At 53.0% G+C, this 12613-nt stretch overlaps 1 protein-coding gene across 2 annotated transcripts; it reads left to right on the top strand.

Moving 5' to 3' along the window:
- The first annotated feature begins 827 nt into the window (after positions 1-827).
- RING1 (ring finger protein 1) lies at positions 828-12029 on the top strand. Of its 2 annotated transcripts, none has more exons than XM_066209401.1 (6): positions 828-1033; positions 3346-3506; positions 6254-6469; positions 8449-8763; positions 9544-9715; positions 11831-12029. In XM_066209401.1, exons 1-6 carry the CDS (start codon positions 956-958, stop codon positions 11930-11932), a joined length of 1044 nt encoding a protein of 347 aa, XP_066065498.1. In that variant the 5' UTR covers positions 828-955; the 3' UTR covers positions 11933-12029. The 2 variants fall into 2 exon arrangements, with proteins under 2 accessions (XP_066065498.1, XP_066065497.1); XM_066209400.1 differs by lacking the exon at positions 828-1033 and adding an exon at positions 3078-3105 and having other exon boundaries at positions 3328-3506.
- The last annotated feature ends 584 nt before the right edge of the window (positions 12030-12613 follow it).

Raw genomic sequence — 12613 nt, 5'->3', positions numbered from 1 at the left:
ATGAGGACACGGCCACGCCCCCGCAATGAGCGCGCGCTCTCCCCCTAGGCCACGCCCCGCAAAAGCCCCCCGAGCTCCTTCGTTTACATAACCACGCCCCCACCACTCACCGAATACGATCCGATCATTTACATAACCACGCCCCCACCACGCACCGAACACGATCCGATTCATTTACATAACCACGCCCCCACCAACGCACAGAATACGATCCGATTCATTTACATAACCACGCCCCTGCACAGCCACATGGATTAACACACCGCCCCTCATTTACATAACCACGCCCCTGCACAGCCACATGGATTAACAAACCGCTCGTTATTTACTTAACCACGCCCCTGCACAGCCACATGGATCAACGCACCGCCCCTCATTTACATAACCACGCCCCTGCACAGCCACATGGATTAATACACCGCTCCTCATTTACATAACCACGCCCCTGAACAGCCACGGATTAACACACCGTCCCTCATTTACATAACCACGCCCCTGCACAGCCACATGGATCAACGCGCCGCCCCTCATTTACATAACCACGCCTCTCCGTGCCCATACATTGCGCAAGCCGCGCCCACAAACGCGCCCACAGCGTCGCCAAATGCTGCTCGCTTCATTTACATAACCACGCCCCCCACGCATACCTCCACACGGCGCGAACGGCGGCACTTCATTTACATAGCCGCGCCTTTTTATACCCATACATGGCGTAAACCACGCCCCCCCCCGAAACGCCCACCCATTCGCCCCGCCATTGGCCGGGACCAGCGGCGCCTCCCATTGGCCGCCGCTCCGCCGTGACGTCATCGGCCGGCGCCACCCGGAAGCGGCGGCGGCGGCGCGGGAGCGCCCCGAGGGGGAGGGGGAGGGGGAGACGGAATTTATTTTTTTTTTTTGGGAATTCCCGCGTGGAATTTTTCGGGGATTTTTTTTTATTTTGGGGAGAGGAGCCATGGCCGCCCCCGCCAGCGCGCAGAGCGCCAGCAAGACGTGGGAGCTGAGCCTGTACGAGCTGCACCGAACGCCGCAGGTAAAACGCCGGGGTCGGGGGGGAAAAAAACGGGATTTGGGGAGGGAAAAACTGGGAATTTTGGGGTCAGAATTTGGGGGGGAAACTCTGAAAATGGGGGGGGGAAAAAATCCCCGAAATTGGGGGGGGGGGAAGAGCCGAGGTTTTGAGGGGGGAAATCGAAATTTTGAGGGGGAAACTGAAATTTGGGTTGGAAAAAAAATCCCGGAAGTGGGGGGAGAAATAAACCCCGAAAGTGGGGGGAAAATACTGGAATTGTGAGGGGGAAAAACTGAAATTTTGGGGGAAAAAATGAAATTTTGGGGGAAAAACCTGAAATTATGGGGGAAAAAACTGAAATTATGAGGGGGAAAAACCTGAAATTATGAGGGGGAAAAACTGAAATTTTGGGGGGAAAAAAATGAAATTTTGGGGGAAAAAACTGAAATTTTGGGGGAAAAAACTGAAATTTTGGGGGAAAAACCTGAAATTTTTGGGGAATGAACGGTGAGGTTTTGTGGGGAAAAAAACCCCCAAAAACTCCGGAATTGGAGGAAGGGAAAATCTCAGAATTTTGGGGGGAAAAACTCGGAATTTTGGGGGGGAAATCTCGGAATTTTGAGGGGAAAATCTCGGAATTTTGAGGGGGAAAATCTCAGAATTTTTGGGGGAAAATCTTAGAATTTTGGGGGGAAAAACTTGGAATTTTGAGGGGGAAAAACTCGGAATTTTGAGGGGGAAAAACTCGGAATTTTGAGGGGAAAATCTCGGAATTTTGAGGGGGAAAATCTCGGAATTTTGGGGGGAAAAACTCCAAAATTTGGGGGAGAAAAGTGAAATTTTGGGGGGAATAAACCGCGGGATTTGAGGGAGGAAAAACTCCGGTGTTGGACGGGAAAAAACCCGAAATTTTGGGGGAAAAAACCCGGAAATTTGAGGGGGAAAAAAAAACCCAAAAATTTGGGAGGAAATTCCCAAAATTCGGGGGGTTCAGATTTTTGGGGGAAAAAACCCCAAAATTTGGGATGAAAATTGGGAGGGGGCGGGGCGACGAGGATTGGGCCACCCCAAAAATGAGGGAGTGTCCCCAAGGTGTCCCCAAGGTGTCCCCAGATGTGTCCCAGGTGTGTCCCAGGTGTGTCCCAGGTGTGTCCCAGGTGTCCCCAGGTGTCCCAGGTGTCCCAGGTGTGTCCCAGGTGTGTCCCAGGTGTGTCCCAGGTGTGTCCCAGGTGTCCCCAGGTGTCCCAGGTGTCCCAGGTGTGTCCCAGGTGTGTCCCAGGTGTCCCCAGGTGTCCCCAGGTGTGTCCCAGGTGTGTCCCAGGTGTCCCAGGTGTGTCCCAGGTGTGTCCCAGGTGTGTCCCAGGTGTGTCCCAGATGTGTCCCAGGTGTGTCCCAGGTGTCCCCAGGTGTCCCAGGTGTGTCCCAGGTGTCCCCAGGTGTCCCAGGTGTGTCCCCAGGTGTCCCAGGTGTGTCCCCAGGTGTCCCCAGGTGTCCCCAGGTGTCCCCAGGTGTGTCCCCAGGTGTCCCAGGTGTGTCCCCAGGTGTGTCCCAGGTGTGTCCCCAGGTGTGTCCCAGGTGTGTCCCCAGGTGTCCCAGGTGTGTCCCAGGTGTGTCCCAGGTGTGTCCCCAGGTGTGTCCCAGGTGTCCCCAGGTGTGTCCCAGGTGTGTCCCAGGTGTCCCAGGTGTCCCCAGGTGTGTCCCAGGTGTGTCCCAGGTGTCCCAGGTGTCCCCAGGTGTGTCCCAGGTGTCCCCAGGTGTGTCCCAGGTGTGTCCCAGGTGTCCCAGGTGTCCCCAGGTGTGTCCCAGGTGTCCCAGGTGTGTCCCAGGTGTCCCCAGGTTTCCCCAGGTGTGTCCCAGGTGTCCCCAGGTGTCCCCAGGTGTGTCCCAGGTGTGTCCCAGGTGTGTCCCAGGTGTGTCCCAGGTGTCCCAGGTGTCCCAGGTGTGTCCCAGGTGTCCCCAGGTGTGTCCCAGGTGTCCCAGGTGTGTCCCAGGTGTCCCCAGGTGTCCCCAGGTGTCCCCAGGTGTGTCCCAGGTGTCCCCAGGTGTGTCCCAGGTGTCCCCAGGTGTCCCCAGGTGTGTCCCAGGTGTCCCAGGTGTCCCCAGGTGTGTCCCAGTTGTTCCCAGGTGTGTCCCAGGTGTCCCAGGTGTCCCAGGTGTGTCCCAGGTGTCCCCAGGTGTCCCCAGGTGTCCCCCCAGGTGTCCCCAGGTGTCCCAGGTGTGTCCCAGGTGTCCCAGGTGTGTCCCAGGTGTCCCCAGGTTTCCCCAGGTGTGTCCCAGGTGTCCCAGGTGTCCCCAGGTGTCCCCAGGTGTCCCAGGTGTGTCGCCGTCCCCAGGAGGCCATCATGGACGGCACGGAGATCGCCGTGTCCCCGCGCTCGCTGCACTCGGAGCTGATGTGCCCCATCTGCCTGGACATGCTCAAGAACACCATGACCACCAAGGAGTGTCTGCACCGCTTCTGCTCCGACTGCATCGTCACCGCGCTCCGGAGCGGGTACGTGTCACCTGTGGGTCACCTGTGTGTGTCACCTGTGTGTGTCATTGTCACCTGTGTGTGTCACCTGTGTGTCACCTGTGGGTCACCTGTGTGTGTCACCTGTGTGTGTCACCTGTGTGTCATTGTCACCTGTGTGTGTCACCCCCCGAGTCTGCACCGCTTCTGCTCCGACTGCATCGTCACCGCTCTGAGGAGTGGGTATGTGTCACCTGTGGGTCACCTGTGTGTGTCACCTGTGTGTGTCACCTGTGTGTGTCACCTGTGTGTCACCTGTGTCACCTGTGTGTGTCACCTGTGTGTGTCACCTGTGTGTCACCTGTGTGTGTCACCTGTGTCACCTGTGTGTCATTGTCACCTGTGTGTGTCACCCCCGAGTCTGCACCGCTTCTGCTCCGACTGCATCGTCACCGCTCTGAGGAGTGGGTATGTGTCACCTGTGGGTCACCTGTGTGTGTCACCTGTGTGTCACCTGTGTGTGTCACCTGTGTGTCACCTGTGTGTCACCTGTGTCACCTGTGTGTGTCACCTGTGTGTGTCACCTGTGTCACCTGTGTGTGTCACCTGTGTGTCACCTGTGTCACCTGTGTGTCACCTGTGTGTGTCACCTGTGTCACCTGTGTGTGTCACCTGTGTCACCTGTGTGTGTCACCTGTGTGTGTCACCTGTGTGTCACCTGTGTCACCTGTGTGTCACCTGTGTGTGTCACCTGTGTGTCACCTGTGTCACCTGTGTGTGTCACCTGTGTGTGTCACCTGTGTGTCACCTGTGTCACCTGTGTGTCACCTGTGTGTGTCACCTGTGTGTCACCTGTGTCACCTGTGTGTGTCACCTGTGTGTGTCACCTGTGTGTCACCTGTGTCACCTGTGTGTCACCTGTGTGTGTCACCTGTGTGTCACCTGTGTCACCTGTGTGTGTCACCTGTGTGTGTCACCTGTGTGTGTCACCTGTGTCACCTGTGTGTCACCTGTGTCACCTGTGTGTGTCACCTGTGTGTGTCACCTGTGTCACCTGTGTGTCATTGTCACCTGTGTGTGTCACCCCCCGAGTCTGCACCGCTTCTGCTCCGACTGCATCGTCACCGCGCTCCGGAGCGGGTACGTGTCACCTGTGGGTCACCTGTGTGTGTCACCTGTGTGTGTCACCTGTGTGTCACCTGTGTGTCACCTGTGTCACCTGTGTGTCATTGTCACCTGTGTGTGTCACCTATGTCACCTGTGTGTCACCTGTGTGTCACCTGTGTGTGTCACCTGGGTCACCTGTGTGTGTCACCTGTGTGTGTCACCTGTGTGTGTCACCTGGGTCACCTGTGTGTGTCACCTGTGTGTGTCACCTGTGTGTGTCACCTGGGTCACCTGTGTGTGTCACCTGTGTGTGTCACCTGTGTCACCTGTGTGTGTCACCTGGGTCACCTGTGTGTGTCACCTGTGTGTCACCTGTGTGTCACCTGTGTCACCTGTGTGTCATTGTCACCTGTGTGTGTCACCTATGTCACCTGTGTGTCACCTGTGTGTCACCTGTGTGTGTCACCTGGGTCACCTGTGTGTGTCACCTGTGTGTGTCACCTGTGTGTGTCACCTGGGTCACCTGTGTGTGTCACCTGTGTGTGTCACCTGGGTCACCTGTGTGTGTCACCTGTGTGTCACCTGTGTCACCTGTGTGTGTCACCTGGGTCACCTGTGTGTGTCACCTGTGTGTCACCTGTGTGTCACCTGTGTGTGTCACCTGTGTGTGTCACCTGTGTGTGTCACCTGTGTCACCTGTGTGTCACCTGTGTCACCTGTGTGTGTCACCTGTGTGTGTCACCTGTGTGTGTCACCTGTGTCACCTGTGTGTCACCTGTGTGTGTCACCCGGGTGTCACCTGTGTGTGTCACCTGTGTGTCACCTGGGTGTCACCTGTGTCACCTGTGTGTGTCACCTGTGTGTCACCTGTGTGTGTCACCTGTGTCACCTGTGTGTCACCTGTGTGTCACCTGTGTCACCTGTGTGTGTCACCTGGGTGTCATTGTCACCTGTGTGTGTCACCTGTGTGTCACCTGTGTGTGTCCCCGGGTGTCACCTGGGTGTCATTCTCCCCAGATCCCGTTTTTCCCAGTTTTCCCCCAGGTACAAGGAGCGTCCCACCTGCAGCACGAGGCTGGCTTTCCCATTTCCCAAATCCCATTTCCTCCCAGCTTTTTCCCGTTTTCCCCAATTTTTCCCAATTTTTGTCCCATTTTTCCAACTTTTCCCAATATTTCCCATTTCCCCATGTTTTTCCCCATTTTTCCGCATTTTCTCCCCGTTTTTTCCCATTTTTCCGCCATTTTCACCCCTTTTTTCCAATTTTTCCCGACTTTTCCCACTTTTCCCTGTATTTCCAGGAACAAGGAGTGCCCCACGTGCCGGAAGACGCTGAGTTCCCATTTCCCATTTTTCCCGTTTTTTCCCCCCTTTTTTTGCCGTTTTTCCCCATTTTTTTGCCGTTTTTTCCCCATTTTTTTGCCGATTTTCCCCATTTTTCCACCGTTTTTCCCCCTTTTTTTCCATTTTTCCCGACTTTTCCCACTTTTCCCGTGTTTCCCCAGGAACAAGGAGTGCCCCACGTGCCGGAAGAAGCTGAGTTCCCATTTCCCATTTCCCCCCGTTTTTCCTCCCGTTTTTTGCCGTTCCTCCCCGTTTTTTTGCCGTTTTTTCCCATTTTTTCACCGTTTTTCCCCCCGTTTTTTTCCAATTTTCCCCCAACTTTTCCCCTGTATTTCCAGGAACAAGGAGTGCCCCACGTGCCGGAAGAAGCTGGTCTCCAAGCGCTCCCTGCGCCCCGACCCCAACTTCGACGCGCTCATCTCCAAGATCTACCCGAGCCGCGACGAGTACGAGGCGCACCAGGACCGCGTCCTGGCCAAGCTCAGCCGCCTCCACAACCAGCAGGCGCTCAGCTCCAGCATCGAGGAGGGCCTCAAGATGCAGGCCATGCACAGGTCGGCCCGGAATTCCCGGAATTCCCGGATTTTTTTTTTCCCGGGGGGTCTCGGGGCGTTTCTGTGGGATTTGGGGTGAAAACGGGGCGGAAGTGGAACTGAAACGGGGGAGAAGTGGCTCCAGAACGGCGGCGAGTTCAGCCGAATCCGTGAAAATCCCGGAGATTCCTGGTCAGGGTGCAGGCCGCGCACAGGGAATGCGGGAATTCCTGGAATTCCCGGATTTTTTGGGGGGGATTTGGGGTGGAAACGGTGCGAAAAAGGGGCAGAAAACGGCTCCAAAACGGGGGGAAATGGCTCAGGAATGGCTCCAAATTCACCCGAATCTCTGCAAATTCCCGCTCAGGAGGCAGGCCAAACAAATTCCCGAAATTCCCACATTTTTTGGGGGGGGGATTTTTGGGACAGTTTTGTGGGATTTGGGGTGAAAACGGGGCAGTAAATGGTCCCAAACGGGTGGAAAATGGCCCCAAATTCACCCAGGTCTGTGAAAATTCCTGGAATTCCTGTTCAACATGCAGTCATTCCCAAAATTCCCGGAGTTCTCCGGGATTTTGGGGCGGTTTTGTGGGATTTGGGGCGACAGCGGGGCAGAAAATGGCTTTTCCCCCTGTTATTCCCAGTATTTTCCCCATTATTCCTCCCACTTTTCCCCCATTATCCCCATTGTTTTCCCCGTTATTTTTCCCATTATTTTCCGCATTATTTTCCCTGTTATTCCCATTATTTTCCCCATTATTTTTCCCCATTATTTCCCCCATTATTCCCATTATTTCCCCCATTATTTTCCGCGTTATTCCCGTTATTTCCCCCATTATTCCCATTATTTACTCCATTATTTTCCCCATTATTTCCCCCATTATTCCCAATATTTCCCCCATTATTTTCTGCGTTATTTTCCACATTATTCCCATTATTTTTCCCCATTCTTTCCCCCATTATTCCCATTATTTACTCCATTATTTTTTCACATTATTTCCATTATTTCCCCCATTATTCTCATTATTTTCCCTGTTATTTCCCCCATTATTCCCATTATTTCCCCCATTATTCCCATTATTTCCCCCATTATTTCCCCCGTTATTTCCCCCATTATTCCCATTATTTCCCCCATTATTCCCCCATTATTTTCCCCGTTATTTCCCCTATTATTTTCCCCCTTATTTGCCCCATTATTCCCAATATTTCCCCCATTATTTCCCCCATTATTCCCCCCATTATTCCCATTATTTCCCCCATTATTTCCACCATTATTTTCCCCATTATTCCCCCCATTATTCCCATTATTCCCATTATTTCCCCATTATTTCCACCATTATTTTCCCATTATTCCCCCCATTATCCCCATTATTCCCCCCATTATTCCCATTATTTTCCCCATTATTCCCCCCATTATTCCCATTATTTCCCCCATTATTCCCAATATTTCCCCATTATTCCCCCCATTATCCCCAATATTTTCCCCATTATTTCCCCCCATTATCCCCATTATTCCCCCCATTATTCCCATTATTCCCCCCATTATTCCCCCCATTATTCCCATTATTTCCCCCATTATTCCCATTATTTCCCCCATTATTCCCATTATTTCCCCATTATTTCCCCATTATTCCCCCCATTATGTCCCCCATTATTTCCCCCCGTCATTCCCGTTATTCCCCCTGTTATTCCCCCCATTTTTCCCATTATTCCCATTATTTCCCCCATTATTCCTATTATTCCCATTATTTCCCCATTATTCCCCCCATTATTTCCCCATTACTTCCCCCATTATTCCCAATATTTCCTCATTATTCCCCCCATTATTCCCATTATTTCCCCCATTATTCCCCCCGTCATTCCCGTCATTCCCCCCGTTATTCCCCCCATTACTCCCGTTATTTTTTTCCCCGGGTATTTTTTTTTCCCCCACCACCCCCATTATTAATCCCCCTCCCCCATTATTAATTACCCCGTTATTTTTGTTCCCCGCGCTCCAGGGCGCAGCGCGTCCGGAAGCTGGCGGCCGAGGCGGACTCGGCGGCGTTCAGCGGGGCCGAGGAGCCCCTGGAGGCGCTGGGGACGCCGCCGGAGCCGCCGGGGCCCAGCCGGAAACGTTCCCGCGCCTCCGACGACTCCGGGCCCGACGCCGAGGCCGAGGCGGCGCCGGAAGGGGCGGGGCCGGGAGGGGGCGGGGCCGGGCAGGGTGGGCGGGGCAGCCCCGAGGCCGAGGCCGAGGCCGGGAGCAGCGAGATCGAGCTGGTGTTCAGGCCACACCCCCTGCTGGTGGAGAAGGGCGAGTACAGCCAGACACGGTGAGTGGCCTTCGTCGTCATCCTCGTCATCCTCATTGTCCTGTGCCACTTCCTGTCCCACTTCCTGTCCCACTTCCTGTGCCACTTCCTGTCCCACTTCCTGTGCCACTTCCGGTCCCACTTCCTGTTTCTATCCCACTTCCTGTGCCACTTCCTGTTTCTGTACCACTTCCTGTCCCGGCCACACCCCCTGCTGGCGGAGAAGGGCGAGTACAGCCAGACACGGTGAGTGGTCTTCATCCTCATCCTCATCCTCGTCATTATCCTGTGCCACTTCCGGTCCCACTTCCTGTTTCTGTACCACTTCCAGTTCCAGTTCCCCTTCCTGTCCCACTTCCTGTCCCACTTCCTGTTTCTGTCCCACTTCCGGTCCCACTTCCTGTCCCACTTCCTGTTTCTGTCCCACTTCCTGTCCCACTTTCTGTCCCACTTCCTGTTTCTGTCCCACTACCTCTCCCACTTCCTGTTTCTGTCCCACTTCCTGTCCCACTTCCTGTTTCTGCTCCACTTCCTGTCCCGGCCACGCCCCCTGCTGGTGGCCCAGGGGGAGCCACTCCCAGACATCTCCATCTTCCTCTTCCTCCTCTCCCTCTTTTCCTTCCTCCTCCTCCTCCTCCTCCCCGTCCTCCTCCCGGCAATTCCACGGACTTCCCCCCATTTTTCCGGCTGCTTTTTCCGGGAATTTCCCCCCCCCGGCTGTTCCCAGCCGCCGCTCGCGGCTGAGAATTCCCGCTTTTCCCTGGGTTCCCGCGGACTTTTCCCCTTGTTGCGCCCGCCCAGGTTCGTGAAGACGACGTCCAACGCCACGGTGGATCACCTCTCCAAGTACCTGGCGCTGCGCATCGCCCTGGAGGAGGCCCCGCCCCCCGGGCCCGACCCCGCCCCCGCGCTCGGTGACGTCAGCGAGAAGCAGTACACCATCTACACCACCACTTCCGGGGGCGCCTTCACGGTAACTTCCTGTCCCCGCCGGAAGTGGGGCAAGATGGAGGGTTCCCGCCGTGGCGGGAACTTCCTGTTAAACCCGGAAGTGACGCGGAAAAGGAGGGGAGGGGCTTAGGGAACGTGGCCGCCGTCGCTTCCGGTGGCGCCGTCACGGGAACTTCCTGTCAGACCCGGAAGTGAAATGGAAATGGGAGAAAATGGCGACGATGAGTGGGAGGGGTTTAGGGAGTGTCACTTCCGGGGGGTCCATCGCGGGAGCTTCCTGTCAAACCCGGAAGTGACGCGGAATAGGAGGGGAGGGGCTTAGGGAACATGGCCGCCGTCGCTTCCGGTGGCGCCATCGCTCACTTCCTGTCCAACCCGGAAGTGACCAGGAAATGGGCGGGAAATGGAGGGGGAGGGGTCGCAGGGGGGCCTGGGAGGTTTTGGGGGGATTTTGGGGAGTCCGGAGGGAAAATTGGGGGAATTCTGGGATTTCTTGGAGGGGGGAATTTGGGGGGAGTTTTGGGCGTTAATTTGGGCGAGGATTTGGGGTTTTTGGGGGAAAAATTTGGGGTTTTTTGGGGAAAAATTTGGGGTTTTTGGGGAGAATTTGGGGTTTTTTGGAGGAAAAATTTGGGGTTTTGGGGAGGAAAAATTTGGGATTTTTTGGGGAGAATTTGGGGTTTTTTGGAGGAAAAATTTGGAGTTTTGGGGAGGAAAAATTTGGGGGTTTGGGGGGAAAATTTTGGGTTTTTTTGGGGAAAAATTTGGGGTTTTTGGGGAGAATTTGGGGTTTTTTGGAGGAAAAATTTGGGGTTTTTGGGGAGAATTTGGGGTTTTTTGGAGGAAAAATTTGGGGTTTTTTGGAGGAAAAATTTGGGGTTTTTTGGAGGAAAAATTTGGGATTTTTCGGTGAAAAATTTGGGGTTTTTGGGAGAGAATTTGGGGTTTTTTGGAGGAAAAATTTGGGGTTTTTTGGAGGAAAAATTTGGGGTTTTTTGGAGGAAAAATTTGGGATTTTTTGGTGAAAAATTTGGGGGTTTTCGGGGGAAAAATTTGGGATTTTTTTGGAGGAAAAGTTTGGGGTTTTTTGGGGAGAATTTGGGTTGTTTTGGAGGAAAAATTTGGGGTTTTGGGGAGGAAAAATTTGGGGGTTTGGGGGGAAAATTTTGGGTTTTTTGGGGGAAAAATTTGGGGTTTTTGGGGAGAATTTGGGGTTTTTTGGAGGAAAAATTTGGGGTTTTTGGGGAGAATTTGGGGTTTTTTGGAGGAAAAATTTGGGGGTTTTCGGTGAAAAATTTGGGGGTTTTCGGGGGGAAAAATTTGGGGGTTTTTGGGGTAAAAACTTGGATTTTTTTTGTGGAATAATTTGATTTGTTTGGCGATTCCCGTTGACATTTTCTTGCGGTGATTTTGGGGTTTATTTTGGAGTTTTTTGGGGGGTTTATTTGGGGTTTTTTGGGTTTATTTTGGGGTTTGTTTTGGGGTTTTTTGGGTGTATTTTGGGGTTTTTGGGGTTTATTTTGGGGGTTTTTTTTGAGGTTTATTTTGAGTTTATTTTGGGGTTTATTTTGGGGGTTTTTTGGGTTTATTTTGGGGTTTTTGGGGGTTTATTTTGGCGTTTGTTTTGGGTTTATTTGGGGTTTATTTTGGGGTTTTGGGGGTTTTATTTTTGGTTTATTTTAGGGTTTATTTTGGGTTTATTTTTGGGCTTATTTTGGGGTTTTTTGGGGTTTGTTTTGGGGTTTTTTGGGGTTTGTTTTGGGGTTTTTTTGGGTTTTGGGGTTTATTTTGGAGTTTTTTGGGTTTATTTTGGGGTTTTTGGGGGGGATTTTGGGTTTATTTTGGGTTTTTTTTTGAGGTTTATTTTGGGTTTATTTTGGGGTTTATTTTTGGGTTTATTTGGGGTTTATTTTGAGTTTATTTTGGGGTTTTTTGGGGTTTTTTGGGTTTATTTTGGGATTTTTTTGGGGTTTATTTTGGGGTTTTTTGGGTTTATTTTGGGGTTTATTTTGGGAGTTTTTTGGGTTTATTTTGGGATTTTTTTGGGGTTTATTTTGGGGTTTTTTGGGGTTCGTTTTGGGGTTTTTTGGGTTGACTTTGGGGGTTTTTTGACCCCGATTTTTGCGCCCCCCCCCAGCCCCTGAACGGGTCCCTGACGCTGGAACTGGTGAACGAGAAGTTCTGGAAGCTCAGCAAACCCCTGGAGCTTTACTACGCCCCCACCAAGGAGCAGAAATAGGGGAGAACCGCCCACAATCCACCTGGGGGGGCCCGAAATCCACCTGGGGGAGCCCAAAATCACCTGGGGGAGACCAAATTTCATTTTTGGAACCCCAAAAATCCACCTGGGATCCCAAAATCCACCTGGGGAACCCGAAATCCACCTGGGGACCCCAAAATCCACCTGGGGAACCCGAAATCCACCTGGGATCCCAAAATTCATCTTGGGGACCCCAAATTTCATTTTGGGAACCCCAAAAATCCACCTGGGACCCCAAAATCCACCTGGGGAACCCGAAAACCACCTGGGGGAGACCAAAATCCACCTGGGGAACCCCAAAATCCACCTGGGGAACCCCAAAATTAACTTGGGGATCCCAAAATCCACCTGGGGAGCCCGAAATCCACCTGGGAGCCCAAAATTCATCTTGGGGACCCCAAATTTCATTTTGGGAACCCCAAAATTCACCTGGAGGACCTCGAAATCCACCTGGGGAACCCGAAAATCCACCTGGGGGAGACCAAAATCCACCTGGGATCCCAAAATCCACCTGGGGGGGCCCAAAATCCACCTGGGGAACCCCAAATCCACCTGGGGGGGCCCGAAATCCACCTGGGGGAGCCCAAAATTCATCTTGGGGACCCCAAAATTCATTTTGGGAACCCCAAAAATCCACCTGGGACCCCAAAATCCACCTGG

This window comes from Chamaea fasciata, unplaced genomic scaffold (assembly GCF_029207755.1).
Source record: "Chamaea fasciata isolate MVZ Bird 193981 ecotype frontalis unplaced genomic scaffold, bChaFas1.0.hap1 SCAF_935, whole genome shotgun sequence".
NCBI classification, from domain to species: Eukaryota; Metazoa; Chordata; class Aves; order Passeriformes; family Sylviidae; genus Chamaea; species Chamaea fasciata.
This window is presented reverse-complemented; position numbering and strand designations above follow the sequence as displayed.